Below are 15,801 nucleotides of genomic sequence, written 5' to 3'. Positions count from 1 at the left end.
TCTATGTAATATATCTAAAGATCAGGCAAGTGTAAGTCGTCGTTTCAGTAGAAAATGCCCTTCACCAAGACTGGGCAGGATGTGAAAATGGGTCGAATCCACAGGAACCTCACGAGCAGCCTGAGCTGTGCCTGTGAGCAGTTAGTTGGTTTGTGACTGAAGACGTGTCCCCTCCACCAGTTCCTGTTGTGTTCGTGCAATGACATTTCCCAGCAAGAGCCCTTTCTGCAGGCAGAACCATGCCAGTAAATAACTGTTTTTGTTAATGTCTAGTTTCACTTGAGGAGCAGCTCTGAGAGATCCTGAAAGAAATATTCTCCAGTAAATACTGTCTGTCTCCTGAAGTATCCAGGGCTCACAGAATGTTTGGGTAATGCCCTCAGGCACATGGTGGGATTGTTGGAGTGTCCTGTGCAAGGCCAGGAGTTGGACTCGATGATCCTTGTGGGTCCCTTCCAACTCAGGATATTTGTGATCCCTTAAATTTGGCTCACACAGCTGAGGTTTCTTCCAAATCACGTCTAGAATATGTTCCTTTTCTTCTGTGGGATTGAAATCTCAGGAACCACGACAGCAGCTTGACTGGAACACCTTACTCCAGGTCCGTGTGGTCATGGATCCTGGTCTGGAGGTTTATAAAACAGATGACTGTGCTCCCCTGCACTGTGCAGCTCTTAAATACCTTGTCAATCTAGTCTTGACCCACCTGTTCACAGCAGGTCTGGTTTGGTTTGTGAGGTCAATGTTCTCTCCTTCCTTTCACACAAGATCTGATGAATGTAAAAGTTCTGTACCTCTCATCAATATCAGACGTGAGTGGCATTTTCTTATTGTGAAAGCCAGAAAGTTCGATCCAGCAGGATTTTTCAGACCCTTACAGACTTGGAATAAGGAAGAGAGTAACGTAACACAATTCAGCTTCCATGTATGTGCAACACACACATATAATGCTCTCAGAGCTGGCTCAGGGACTGTCTTTGGGAGAGGACAAGCAAAATGCTGATTTTGGGATGACAGAAGTGCTGCGTGCCTGTACTGGGACATCCCAACCCCGACTGTGGGAATTAGGCTGAATATTCCAATAGGCCTTTTGTCCCAGTGATGGGCCACATTTAGTTTCTTTATGATGCCAAAAGCAAACTGAAAACAGATTATGTTTATGTGACATGACTTTTATGGGCTGTGGTTTATGAAACACGGTGATGGGCTTAACCCCAGGTAAGAAGCACCTTGAATAGAGCAGGTAGCATGTCCTAGGTGAGTGCTGAATGCTGTGTTTGCTTTGCAGGAGGTGAACTTACTTCTGAACAAATCCTTTGTTGCCAAATCTGTCGTCTGGAATTATTTTCCTGTATCATGTGTAACTTTGGGATGAAGATAAAAGTTCTGTTAGGATTACAGGCTTGTCCACGTTGCTCTCTAACTAATATTTGTTTGGTTTGGTTTTTTAAAAAATATTCATTATTGCAAATCTTAAATCATATTTGAAATGTACATTATGTGATATGAGCAGGGCCTAGGAGTGTTGCAAACCCCTTGGAGAAGAGTCCTGGAAATCACTGTCTCCAAGAAGTCACAAAGTGAAATGGTTGAACAGCCCCAAGCTTCAAATTATTTCCTTTGTTTGTGTTGCCTCAGGAAATTAACCATCAGCTAATTTAGATTACAATGGATTAGATTTCCTTAATTAAAGGCAGGTAACTGTGAGATAACTGCACACATGATAAAGATACTTTAGGGCATTCGTTACCTCAAAATCATTGTTGTGTTTCTGTCTCCTGGCCAGTTTTGACCCTTGGAGGATTTTACTGAGAAAAAGCTCTTAAAAATAATGGACGATGCTGCAAAATATTTTGGAAAATTCTAAGGAATTATCTCAGCTAGTTGTTTCTAATGCCAGCTGGGTTTTATTTACATGCTGGTAGAATTCCCGTAGACTGAGGACGTCCCATCCTCTGCACAGTTCCTGCTTGGAAAACACAGTCCACATGCATTAATTTGTACTCAGAATGCCTTATCTCATATAATTTGATTTAAACTGTTATTAATTCTACTTGTACAGAGAAATTTGTCTTCCCTGGCCCAGGTCAAAGACATAAAGTCTGGATTAAACACAGCTTAGCTGCAAAGGGAGGTTTTGGGAGGTTATTGCAGCAACAGCCTCAGATGGGGATTCTTATATTACCTGATAACCCAAAATAAAAGTTTTTTTATCTAGGGAAACCCCTTCAGAGCAAGTGATTTGTTTAATTCATGTTAAAACTCATGTTGTATAAATGTCATGTATGAAGGAGAGTTTAGTAAAGCACATCAACAGCACTGTGTATCTGTAAATAAAATTCCTCAGTTCTAATACTGTTTTCTCAAGTGCTAAAAAAATCCATTCCCTCTCTTGGGCCTTATAAACCCATATAAAATCTACCAAAACTTGTGAGTTTACAGCAGTTTGCTCGTACGAAGTGTTGGTACGTGTAAACCCCAGTGCTGAGAGGATGATGCTTAAAAACCACGGCCCGTAGGGACCCGACCGGGCAAGAGACACGAGGAAATAAAACTTTATTTTTCATTTTGGCCATTAAAAAGCAACATTTTCGAGGGTGTTGCCGCTCTCTGATCCCAGGGCCCGGGCGGGGCCCGCAGAGCCGCCTCAGCACTCCCGCCATTGGCGCGGAGGCACCGCCCACCCGCGCACGCCGAGTGACGCCACCTGTCAATCAGCTCAACGGCGCTCTCTGATTCGCTGTCGCCTCGTGTCACGTGGGAGAGGGCTGGCCGTATATAAGGCGGGCGGGGTAAGCGCCAGCCGCCATTTTGTCCAGTGAGGAAAAGCGGAGCTGGGGTCTCGCTGAGGGGTCGAGTCGGCTGAGTTTAGCGCGGGCTCCCTTCGCGCGCCCTCCCTCTGAGCATCGGTGAGGACCTTCACCCCAGAGGGCTTGTGGGGGGAGGCGGCGGCACCCGTGGTCTCGGGCCCCGGCGGGGCGGATGGAGGCGGCATCGGCGGCAAACAAAGAGCGGCCGCCATTTTGTGAGGCCGGGCCGCGGGCGGCGGCCGCCGCAACGCTGAGGGGAGGCGGCGGGGAGGCCACGGGTTGCCTGGACGAGCCCGTGCTCAGCCTGCTCTCGGTGGTGTGCGAGGCAAAGCGGGAGGTGCCGCGGGGGCGGAGTGGCGCCGTGCCGCCCGCCCGCGGCAGCGCTGGTCCCTCACGACGCACCGAGGAGCCGCTCCGTAGGGATTCCCCGGGCGCTGCCGGCGGGGCTCGGCTGGGGATGGCGCTGCCACCCCCGCATGTGCAGATCCCCCTGATCCCGATCCTAATCCCGATCCGGGAACAATGGAGCCTCCCCCGCGCTGCGCCCCCTGCGGGCCCCCCCGCGCTAAGCAGGGAAAGGGCGTAGGGACACCCTCCCCCCCCTCCCCTTTAAGGCCGTAAACCTTAAAAGTAGCCGAAATTCCCCCAAACAGTGAATTTTAATCACACTGCGACATAACAACTCGGATTTTTTTGTTCGATATTAACCCCCCCCCCGCCCGCCCGTTGCACACAGATTAATATTTCCATCGCATCAGGTCGTATCTCCGCTGAAGTTTCAGGCGGAAGGAGCCAACAGAACGACTTCCTTGGAAGCGAACAAGTGCACGCTCTGTGTTTAAATAGGCGTGAACTTCTTTTTTCTTGTCCTAGCAATGCATCGCGACTCTTGTCCGCTGGACTGCAAGGTTTATGTGGGTAACCTTGGAAACAATGGCAACAAAACGGAATTAGAGCGAGCTTTTGGCTACTATGGACCACTGCGCAGTGTGTGGGTGGCGAGAAATCCTCCCGGTTTTGCCTTTGTGGAATTCGAAGATCCACGAGATGCAGCTGATGCAGTAAGAGAACTAGATGGAAGGTAAGATGTGCTGCTTGTATGTTTGGCTCGGCTTGTGAAAAAGAAATTTTGGGTAGTTTTGCTGTGTAAATTGGAAAGTTTCAACTGCAGGGCCAAAGACTTGATGTGGTTATTTGTGTGATCCAGGGGTTTTCTTAATAGTGCAGAAGTAGAATCCCAGAATGGTTTGAGCTGGAAGGGACCTTAAAGCTCATGTAGTCCCACCCCCTTCCATGGGCAGGGACACCTTCCACCAGCCCAGGTTGCTCCAAGCCCCGTCCAACCTGGCCTTGGACACTTCCAGGGATGGGGCAGCCACAGCTTCTCTGGGCAACCTGTGCCAGGGCCTCAACACCCTCACAGGAAAAGATTTCTTCCCAATATCCAGTCAAAATCATCCTGATGCTATTCAGGAAGAAGGGCAGGTTAATTTTGCACTTCCGAATTGGACTCTCAAGTTAGAAATGATTTGGGTGTCTGCGTATGTGCTAAATTGAAGATGGTGTAACTATGAAGAGGTAAAACTGATTAGAGAAACTCGCCTTGGTTTCTTCCCTGCCTCCTTTACTGGCACAGTAGCTTTCAGAAGCAACCAAACCTTTTGTCTGCCCTAGAATCCCAAGCTGGTCTGGGGAGGAAGGAACCTTAGAACACGTCTCATTCCACCCCTTGCCGTGGGCAGGGACACCTTCCACTAGACCAGGTTGCTCAGAGCTTCCTTCAGCCTGGCCTTGAACGCTTCCAGGGGTGGTGCAGCCACTGTCACGCAGAAGTTGTTCTGAACACTTTTACTTTTACCTGTAGACAGAATGTTTTTACCTTATCTGCTCCTTATTCTTCTCTGGACTTGGCAGCTTTTATTCCACGCTGACTTCTCCCTGGGAACACTAACGTGTCCGTGTCTCTTCCCAGAACGCTGTGTGGGTGCCGAGTCCGAGTGGAGCTCTCCAATGGGGAGAAGCGGAGTCGGAACCGTGGCCCCCCTCCCTCGTGGGGCCGGCGTCCCCGGGACGACTATCGCAGGAGGAGTCCTCCCCCTCGGCGCAGGTACCTGGGGGCACAGCACACCTAGAGCTCTTGGCACTGTTACCACTGTAGCGTCCTAGAAGCAGGCTTGTTAAAGGCATGTTGATGGATAACATTCATCTATCTGATCATGATTTGGAGATGACAAATGCTGGAAAAAAAAAAAAAGAAAAAAATCCCCAAATCAACCCCTCCACAAAATCGAGGTGAACTTTAAGTTGTGTTGAATGTTGGCTTTTGTCCTTAGGTGACTGTGCAGTTGGTAGTCAGTGCCCTCTGTCCTGGGCTTATCCTCATTCCTCCTAAAATCTGCTCGTCTTCTAGTCACACTTTCCCTTTCTTCCCCATACTTCAACTTAGGCTGTTCCATTCCTTTATTCCATAATGGCAGAACATGACATACAGCAGTTTAGCATTTCCATACCGATGGGTTTCTCCGCTTTGTTTGCAGAATTTAAATACTTCCCAAGCAGGCAGCTGTTTAATAATGGATCGAGTAACAGTTGCTTTAAACATCTGGAATCTTTACACTTTAGTGTTAGAATTAAAGCATCGTGTGATAATCCTGTCAGTCGAGGTTTGCAAACACACCTCTAATATATAGCAGGACTTTTGGGAACTGGCACGTTCTTGGACCCAGACTAGTTAGTCTGGCTGTTCAGATGTGCAGCGTGCTTTTTACAGGACTGAATTTACCTGTGGCAGGTGAGTGAAGTCCTCCCGAGTCAGGGTTTTCAAGCTTACCCTTTTGCTGTTGAAAAGAAAAAAAAAAAAAAATAACACATTAGGAGTATTGTTAGCTAATAGATGGTTGTACTGATGGCTTGTTTTTCATTTTTTTTATGCTTTTTGGTCCATCTATTAATAAAAATGAACCCGTTACAGAGTCACCATCATGTCTCTTCTCACCACCCTCTGAGTCTGCATTAGCCAGCCAACTAGCCCTTTCAGCGTCATGTGACCAGCGCGCCCCATGCAGCTTGGCTGGTGTCGTTTCACATGACCCAGGCATGGCCAGTCGTCAGGTTGCACCGCCCTTTGGTTCCCGAGCATGCTGTTTTCTCTCAGCCTTCTCTCCAACCTTAACCAAATCGGCAGCAGCCACCTCGACCGCCCACACATTCCCGGCCAATCAGCTCAGCTGTTTATTTACCAAATGTCTTCACAACAACTACAGCAGCAGCCTTCGGCTAACAAAAAAGCAGGAAAAATCCACAACACCCCCTCCGCCAACCAACTAAATACAACGCAACATCTGGCAAAACCTTTTCAGCAAATTCTTCTTGGCAGTCAGTCCGGCAGCCTCACCTCACCATTTCTAGCTTGTTGAAACCAAAGACTTGTAAGTTTTTCCTGCTTATACAGTTTACTGCTGGTTAAAATAAGGAGTAAGCGGCTTATAAGTAATTACTTTTCTCAATCAAAGGCTGGCTGTGCATAATTGAGTGGTAACGTACATATGTTGCTTGAGAAAACTTTTAAGGGTGATACGGAAGCTCTTACACTGTGAATAACGTAAAAACCAGGATATTTGCATGTGAGATGCCAAACTAAATTTTTAATAAAGCTCTAACAAATGTAGCTTTTCCTTGCCAGAAAAATCCTATCACCTTTAAATGGTTTTACTAACAGTTTTCAAAACTTAAAACAATTACTTTTTGGGATGAACTGGGCCGAGCTAAGGTTATATTTTTAATTTTTTAATTTTTTTATAAGAAAGTAGTCTAAACACACTCGATGGCATTAAAAATGACAATCACAAATATGCAGTTCTAATGTAGCACTTAATGGCATTATCAAATTGACACTGAGCGCATTTTCACTTTTTTTTCCCACTTGATATCTCTTATGCCTTGTTACGGACCTTTTTGGCTTGCATGGGTTCCAAAACATTTGCTCTGTGCTATTTTTTTTTTTTATTTTTTTTTTTTTTTTTTTTTTTTTTTTTTTTTGGAACCACTTGTGGGACTTTGGTGTGGTGTTCTGGGCAGTGTATTTAGTTGAAATGGAAAGTGTTGCATTGGACAACTCTGCTCTGACGCATTCTTAGTTAAAGTGAATTCGTGGTTGGAAACGTGCTGTTCACACTGAGCTTGGTTTTACTGCCTAATCTTTCCATGCCTTTTACTGGATGATGGATGCCAGTTATTCTTGGCACGTTCCCTGGGCCCAACAGTGAGTTTGACAAGTTGGGAAATGCCTCACCCCGTTAATGCTCAAAGAATGGATAAAGTGCCTCACGTCTGGTTTTCTGGTTTTAGATCACCACGAAGGAGAAGCTTCTCCCGGAGCCGCAGCAGGTACGAATCCCTTCCTTCCCCCACGGACTGCTCTGGCCCGGAGGTGTGAAAAGGAACAGCCCAAAACAGCCCCATGTGCTGTGCACATTCAGACCATAGTTTGGTAAAAAGGAAATAGGTTTGCTTCTGCCATGTCATTTGCCTGGAATTACTCAGCTGTTTGAGATTCCAGAGTTAGCAGTGGAAGGATATTAAGAATAGAAGTATTTTCCATTCTGCAGCTGCCCTGTGGTTTTCTGCCAGTTTTTCCACAGAGTTTGTGTTAATGTGCTGCTCTTTGCCAGAAGTGTAGAATCATAGAACCATTTGGGTGGGAAAAGACCTTCAGTATTGAATCAGCCATAAATCAGGACGGTGATGAGGTTGGATTCTGAAAAAAAACCTGCTGCAGAGGACTAGGTGCCTGTACACAGCACAGCATAAGCTGTTGGCTCAAGCTGATCCTTCTTCCCTGAAGGGAAGGTTAATGGCATCTGCAACAGGTTTCCTCTGGTTGAATAGTTCAAAAACTTCACTCCTGAAGGGAAGCTTCAGGAGCCTTGTTGGCCTAATTGAGCTTTGCTCTGATCATCTGATCATCTTTGCTCTGTGATCTGTACCAGGTCCCTCTCCAGAGACAGAAGAAGAGAGAGATCACTCTCACGGGAGAGGAACCACAAGCCTTCTCGCTCCTTTTCCAGGTCTCGCAGGTAAGAAGAGTCTTCCAGTACTTGTGTTCTGAGTAAACATGTAAAAATGACTTTCTGTGCCTTGGTAATACTGATAAAGGTGGTGGTGGAGAAATACCTCTAGTATCTTACAAGGTTCTTCACCTTGAAGAATTAAATACTCAGTTTTATTAAATGAACAGTATCTTTTAAAGGCTTTAATATCTGCTGATCGGGACTGGGGGGTTTAAAGGAAAATCTGCTGCTCTTGGCACCTTGGATTTAAGCAAACCTAACCTGTCTGTTGTCCTTCAGTCGCTCCAGGTCAAATGAGAGGAAATAGGACTGTGGGAAGGAGCTGTGTACAGGAAGTCACCAGGTCCCAGGCCAGGAGTATGTACAGAACATTGTTTTGTTTTGAAACTTCATAAAGCTTGGTGCATTTTTAAAATGTTTTAGCTGTTGAACTTGCTTTGTTCCTTGTATCTTGTAACAGGTGGCAAATGTAAAGATGTGAATCTGTATATGGTTCTGAGCAGATCCTATGATTTTTATTATTAATGGTTTTCCAATGTACCATCAGACATGGTTTGTGTGTGTGTGGAATGGTAAATGGTCTGTGTCCGTAGCTGGGGGGGTTTGCTGGGGCTCAGCTCTCAAGGAAGTGTGCTGGGATGGTGTATTCCTTGTGGAATTGTGGCCCGGAGCAGAGCAGGATGTGGGTGCTCCAAAGCCCAGTTGCAGGGAAGAGTCAGAGCAGCGAGCCAGTGGCACGGGGAGGGAAGGGCTGGGCTGCAGCTTCATCCAGCTCCAGTTCTGACTGCATTACTTGGAACTGAGCTGCTTTATATTCCATGAATTACAAATTTTTAGCTGTAGGATCAGTTAATTTTGTACTTGGTGTGAGTAGAGTCCTTAATTAGCGATTGTTGATTGACCATCTATTCCAGAACCTCTGAATAGACCAAATCCACAAGCAGAACTGACACCTGGAGTGGATGTGTTAAGTGTCTAATGGTACATTGTAAACTTTAGGAGTTAAACATTTCTTTACTGTAAAAGACTTTTCATGTCACTTGTAAAATGTCTTTTGTGAGATCCTTGGGATTAAAGTTTTGGTTACAACTCGTTGTTCGGTATTTAACTCGTACCTGACTGACAGTCACCACACCTGGCTATATATAGCTCACCTGAACTGTCCAACAGGGCTGTGCCTGCAGTCTCTGCTCACCTCTGCTCCTCAGGGAATTCCACGGGAATCCAATCCCTTCAGCCAGGGTGGATTCAGGAGCTGATGGCACTTCTTGCCCAACAGGGATCCCCATAATGCTTCCTTGGAAAACCAGCTAGAGATGCAAGGGTTCACTGGCTTTGCATCTTGGGTGTGGGTTGGGCACAGCATTGAAGGTGTTCTTCCTTTCTCAGTTTGGGAATTACTGGTCTGGAAACCAGAGCTTTGCATGAAGATTCACTCCCTGTAAAACTGTGGCACAACTGGAGAGCAAGTGGATGTCCCACACTGCCCTGTTCCCTTGGTCCTGTATCCAAGAGAAGATGTGCTCCATTGGTTCAGTTGTGTGGTTTAGATATTAAATCCCTCACACTGAACAGTCTGATGATGGAGTTTCTTTCACTGGTGCTGTCCAGGCAAGGACAAGGTGATGGTGAAGCTGTAAAGGAAGGACCTGCTGGTGCTGCCCCCTTGGCTGCTGAGTTCAGTGTCTGGATTGATTGATTTTTTAATTAGTCAGTACTATTTGTGGTAGGGCTTGATCTTAAAAGTCTTTTCTAACCTAAACGAGTGATTCTCCTGAGCAGTTAATGCTGTGTGCTGCGGTGTGTCACTGAAATGCAGGTGAGCTGGGAAGGCGGAGGCAGGTTCCCTGGCTCTTCCCTGACCCTCTTTTCCATGAGGAGGACCCTGTTTCACCGAGGAGGGTGAGGGAGCAGCGGGTGGAGCCGGCCCGGGCCGTGCACTGCTGCAGGCCCCCGGCAGAGGTCAGGGCGGGCCCGGCCCGGGCGGCTCCTCCGCGCCGGGGCTGGGCCGCGTTTGCTCCCCAAGTGCCACATCCCGACTGCGCTGGCGCTGCCCAGGGGCGTGCACAGCTCTGTTCCCTTTCCCTACGTGCTTCTGGCAGTGTCTGAGGTGTGGAAGGGTCACAGCTTGTGGTGTCTCACGGCTGTTCCTCCTGTGGTTACGTGGGGGCACAAGGAGCCTTCGGTTGTTTCAGCTGCTGCAGGGACAGAAGTCTGAAGTGCCAGCGGGGAAGCAGGTTGTGGTTTTCATACCCAACAGAGTCTGCGGAACTGGAAGTATTTCAGCTTCGGGTTTCTGACTATTTTACTCCTCAGCTGAATAAGGAAGTTGCCTCTTTGATCAGAACTGTGCTGGTTTTATATAATGGGGGGCATTGAAGGGAAACAAAGTGAGTAGCTTCTAGAGAAAGATGGGAAATATATAAATATGTAAAAATGCTGACTGATCAGCCCTTCCCCCAGGGTGTAATTAGCAAGAGTTATTTTTTAGGCAGCAACACATTCATGGATTTCAGGCTTCCCATTCCTTTCTGTGAGGGAGTGACCGGCCTGGGAGTGTGATTTACAGGTAGAGCCTTGTGGCTTGTGTTTAATACTCTGAAATTAAATGTACAAGGAAGTGTTGGTGTTGTAAGACCAGGGACAGCCCTTGCCTCTCCCCAGAGATTCTGAAACCAGGAAAAGCCACCAAGCAGTGTGTCCTGGCCAGGAGAGGACAGAGGGACACTATCCAAGGCTCCTTGGCAGCACCCCATCCTCAGCCACAGCCCTGCTCCGAAGACCCCAGGGGTGGTGGGTCACTCACTGCTGCCTGACACCTTCCAAGTTGTCTCAGTGTCCTATTTCATGGTGTTGACAGTGATCTCAGCTGTGTTTCTAATTAGAGGAGAGGTTTAGCTGCCCCAGCTTCAGGCAGGAGCATCCTGGGGTTAATCCTGAGTTCTCTCAGGCTCCTCAGCAGTGCCTGAGCACATCCCAGAGGTTCTTTTCTCACACTGTCCCCGGGGAGATCATTGTGTGCAAATGGGTTTGGGAAGAAAAGGATCTTGTTTTTTTCTTTTTATGTCCATGCTGCTCCTTATTTATGACAGAAGATCATGTTAAGAATGTGCCTTGCACTTAGAAAAGGGAGAGGTTAAGGATGTTCCTGGTTTTGTTGCGATTTGTTCCACTGACCTTTGGGCGGGGTCGTGTTTGGGTGAGGAGTTGTGGCCCTCCCCAATAATGACAGTGCTTTTGGTTAAAAAAACTGTGTTTCAGCTACTCTGGAGAGCTGCTGCAGTTCAATGTGCAGGATGACATGTCCACATCCACGTGGTAGTTGTGACAGGAAACTGGAGAAAAGCAGTGCTGACAGACAGTGTTAGAAAAACAAGGTAAAAAATTTCCTTGAAAAACAAAGTGAAGTATTTGCAACATTAGTTTTTGTCTGTTCCACTCAAATTCACCAGGTTTTGGGCTACAAGTGACCCTCTTCAGCAAGCTGAAGGAAGCCAGTGTAATCATATTCAGTGCTAATGTCAAAATTGAGCCTTGGGAAGAGTTGCAGCCAAAGCCCAGTTTAGGGGGAGAGCCTGGTAATTTCTGCTTTCTCCTCTATTAAACTGATTTGCCTCCTTGCTAAAAGAGCAGAAAAGAACTTCAGAAGTCCAGAGCCGAATGTAGTAGCTTTTATTTTTTTCTTGGACAAGCAGGTGTGCTGTGTTATCCCCCCCTCTTCCTCCAAACCCGACCTGGTTGTGGAGCTCTGCTCTTCTTGTCCTCCAGCCATACCAGGAACCGAAATACCTTACTGATCGAAGATCCTTGTGTTTCATCCTTTCTCTGCCTTTGCATTTGCTTTTGTTTGAAGTCAGAGGAGATCAGAGAGAACCACACAGTGCCTGCAGATGTTGTGCACCAGCCCTGGAGCAGGTTACAGGTTCTTATCTCTGAACTTCTTTGTGGGGACCTGCCAGCAGAACCCACCTCTGGATGTGACCAGTGCCTGAGCAGTTCTGCAGCCTTTTTCTGCTGTTATCACCTCTTTTCAGCTTCTAGTTTTACTTTCATCTGCCATTATCTCATCACCTTGAGATACCCCCAATGTCTCCTGACATAAAGATCCTCAGAGTGTTTGAACATTTGACAAACTTTGCAGTTTCTGCCGGATTTAATCCCTGTCCTGTACCCACATTCAAATCCTACACCAGAAATACCACCCAAAACCTGAGCTGCAGTCCCCACCACGAATCCCCCTGCTCTGGTGCTGTTGTAGTGCAGAGTCTCTTGGCTGGAAAAGGAAAAACACTGAAAAAACCGGGGCATCAACCCCTTTTGCAAACAGAAGGCCGAAGGGCAGGAGTGCAATTCCAGTCGCTCCGGTTCGACCTTAGCTCCCGCACATGAGGTGCTGGCACAGGGCTGTAAAGGGGCACGTCTGCATTTCCCTGGTGCTGGAATGCAGCTGGCTCCCATTTCACACCTCAACCTGCCAAGGAGAGGCAAAATAAAGCCAATTTTCGCTTTGGCAACATTCACAGTCAGCCGGTGAAGCGGCTGCCGGAGCTGAAGCCGCATCCCCTCTGCGTGAGGAGTGTTCTGGCTTCCTAGAAACAGTCACTGTCTGGGGTGGCTCTTTCATTTCTGCAGCTTCACTGGGGCACGGCCACAAGTTCTCTCTGTTAGTGCCCTTCAAACAAACACTGTTGGGGACTAAAATAAACACGAGATCCAGACAAATATAAAGTAGACGATGCAAGAGGAACGCTATGTTCGTTCCCAAGTGATTCATCCGGCTATTATTTAATAATTTAGTGTCTGACATAACTTGGGAGTTGAACAAATCTTCACATGGATTCGGGTGGTGTTTGTGCTTGGTCCTCTAAGTAAGATTTTCTGTGGGAGTGATCCCAGCCAGGAAAGGGAAGTGTGTGTCCTTCCCAGATAGATTCTGTCACTGATTACAATGGTATTACTCCCTGACTACCAGAGGATTCATCCTGCTACAGTCAGATTGTTGTCCCTAGGCATTTGCTGGACAACACAGACACTGACAGGCTGTGATGGGCTGATGGTACCACCCCCAAAACAACGAGGACGTGGTGTGACAGGCCCTGGGCAGCCCCAGCCCTCCCTGCTATCAGGGTGGGGCAGTGGTAGCAGGGTGGGGCACTGTGTCACCCTGGGTGTCACTTGGGAAAATCAGCCCTGCCAGCTGTGAGACAGGCATTATCTCCCTGTGGGCAGAGGCTGCTTAGAACATGAATATTCAACAATATTCATCAGGAAGACCCAGCACCATCCGGCCTCCCCCACTGACTGACAGCTCAACGTCAGTGTTTGCAGTCACTGTTTCATAAAATCCCAGACTGGTTTGCATTGGAAGAGACCTTAAAGCTCATCTCATTCCGCAGCCCTTCCACTAGCCCAGCTTGCTCAGAGCTTCATCCAGCCTGGCCTTGGACACTTCCAGGGTGGCAGCCACAGCTTCCCTGGGCAACCTGTGCCAGGGCCTCACCCCCCTTTCAGGGAACATTCCTCCCAATATCACACCTAACACTGCCCTCTGGCAGTAGGAAGCCATTCCCCCTTGTCCTTTCCCTCCAGTTCTGGATGAAGAATCCCCCTTCCCTGTAGCCCTTCAGGCACTGGAAGGTGCTGTGAGGGCTCCATGTATTTCTGACTAACACCAGTGGTTTTGCTCTGCCTGCACTGGGGCCGCGCCTTCCTGGTGCTGGATTGATCAGCTTTTCATGCACTTGTACTATAAACTTTGTGGGAGGAGGCTGCCCCAGCTGGGGAGATAGGCTGGCTCCAGGTGTGTCCACTGCAGCTCCTGCCAAGTTGTCCCTCAGCTGCCTGGCTGCCACGTGCCACTCGGAAACTCGTGGAGGAAAGTTCACCAGAACTGGACTCAGGAGTTCCCCTGCGCAGGGGACATTTGGCAGGGACCCGTGGGGTGTTTTTTGACCTGTAGACATGTTTTTAGGGTTTCAAGTTTCTTAGAATCACGGAGTCATTTAGGTTGGAAAAGCCCTCTAAGTTCAAGTCCAGCCGTTCCCCCATGGCCGTGTTCACCACTAACCCGTGTCCCCAAGAGCCTTGTCCACGCTTTTCTAACACTTCCAAGGGTGGTGACTCCACCACTGCACTGGACAGCCTGTTCCAGAGCCTGACCACCCTTTTGGGGAAGAAATTTTCCTGATGTCCAACCTGAATTTCCATGGCACAGCTTGAGGCCATTTCCTCTTGTCCTGTCCCTTGTTCCCTGGGAGCAGAGCCCAACCCCCACCCAGCTCCACCCTCCTGTCAGGGAGTTGCAGAGAGTGAGAAGGAGCCTCCTTTTCTCCAGGCTGAGCCCCCCCAGCTCCCTGAGCTGCTCCTGCTGCTCCAGACCCTTCCCCAGCTCCATTCTCTTCTCTGGACACGCTCCAGCACCTCGATGGCTTTCCTGTCATGAGGAGTCCAGAACTGAACCCAGGATTCGAGGTGCCTTAGCAGTGCCCAGCACAAAGGGACAGTCCCCAGTTTCACAATCTCCCTCTCCCTCTTTGTCTCCCTCTTGCTCCCTTTGTGGATATACAGTTGATCATCTCTAAACTTTTCAGTGTTCTGCAAAGCCCAGGTTTGTTACGGAGGTGGGAAGGGCTCTGGTGCAGCACCACTGCTGGTGGGTGAAGTACAGGACATTTTAAACCTGTTTCCATCCTCTGTGGCCCTGCTGAGAGCAGCTCCAAGTCCCAGTGAATTTCCTTTCCAAAGGCGAGGCCCAGAAACCAGCGAGGGTGGCTGAAACCGAAAGAAAAAGGTTTTATTTTGGCACCTGGAATTCCCCGACCTTGATCCCTGTTTGGTGGGCCAGGGCAGAGCTCCATCAGAGTGTGTGGAGCACGTTCATCCCCACTGTCCAGCTCAGGGCCAAGCAGGGGCTTGGTGTGGGGTGAGAGCTGCTGCTTCATCCCCACTCCCAGAAATCCTGCTCTGCACAGAGAAGGGAAAGTGCAATCGACCCTTACCCTGGTGTCAAGGTGGTGGCTCTCATATCGCCACCGGCGGGTTTATTGCCATGTCAGCTGTCCCCTCCCATTCCCTCTGCTCCACACCAGACTGTGCACAGCACAAGTCACTGTGCAAGACAGGGGTCTGTCCATCTGTCTGTCTGTCCATGGACCGAGTGCTGCCCTCCTGGCAGCATGATCGGGCATGATCAGGGCTGATCTGCCCCTGGCTCTTCCCCTTCCCTCCCTCTCCCCACGCCCAGCCCTTCCCCTTGCCCCCGAGCACAGGGGAGAATGAATCACGACCCTGTGCCCACCCTCACCTGGAGTGGTGGCATTCCCAAAATGCATGACATGGACAGGGAGATCCCAGGGGATGGTGACACACGGTGAGCCAGCGGGATGGGCGAGCGGGCCAGCAGGCACCTCCCAGAGCACAGGTTTGTGTGGGACAGACCATTTTGGTATCACCAAAATACTTATTTTGGAGTGGGAGTGGAGGGACTTGCCTTGCACCCTCCTGTCTGAGTGCTCTGAGCAGAGGGTGCTCCACCAAATCGGGGCTGTTTTAGAGGTGACATCGTGAGCAAGTGTTCAGTCAGCAGCTCCTGCTGTCACCTCCTTCTCACACAGAGCTGTGAGGGGCCAGATCGAGCTCCCGATGGATTTCAAACCATCCCATGGCTTGGGGACCAACAAATCCCTCGTCAGCAGCACTGTGCCACACGTGGGAAGAAGCTTCCATGGGCCTGGCTGCACCAAGAGCTGCCAAGGGCTGAGGACTCCAGGAGCCACATGGATGGGAGCAATCCCACCCCATGCTCCCCTTCCTTATTCCCACCCAGGGGGTGAATCCTGCTGTGGAAGATCCCGGTGTTCCTGGAGCAGTCCCTGTCCTCTCGCTGCGATGCCTGCAGGGAATTGCTGGCTGCAAAACAACCC

At 48.9% G+C, this 15,801-nt stretch overlaps 1 protein-coding gene across 2 annotated transcripts; it reads left to right on the top strand.

The window, feature by feature from the left end:
* Positions 1–2,802: 2,802 nt before the first annotated feature.
* SRSF3 (serine and arginine rich splicing factor 3) lies at positions 2,803–8,973 on the top strand. Of its 2 annotated transcripts, none has more exons than XR_005562939.1 (6): positions 2,803–2,909; positions 3,684–3,891; positions 4,783–4,917; positions 5,782–7,196; positions 7,799–7,885; positions 8,159–8,973. XR_005562939.1 is itself a non-coding variant. In XM_027728834.2 (6 exons), the coding sequence occupies exons 2-6, from the start codon at positions 3,686–3,688 to the stop codon at positions 8,184–8,186; spliced, it is 495 nt and encodes a 164-aa protein (XP_027584635.1). In that variant the 5' UTR covers positions 2,803–2,909; positions 3,684–3,685; the 3' UTR covers positions 8,187–8,973. The 2 variants fall into 2 exon arrangements, 1 of the variants encoding a protein (XP_027584635.1); XM_027728834.2 differs by having other exon boundaries at positions 7,158–7,196.
* The last annotated feature ends 6,828 nt before the right edge of the window (positions 8,974–15,801 follow it).

The sequence above is a fragment of the Pipra filicauda genome, unplaced genomic scaffold (assembly GCF_003945595.2).
Source record: "Pipra filicauda isolate LSUMZ 115617 unplaced genomic scaffold, ASM394559v2 scaffold172_size1731463_pilon, whole genome shotgun sequence".
NCBI classification, from domain to species: domain Eukaryota; kingdom Metazoa; phylum Chordata; class Aves; order Passeriformes; family Pipridae; genus Pipra; species Pipra filicauda.
This window is presented reverse-complemented; position numbering and strand designations above follow the sequence as displayed.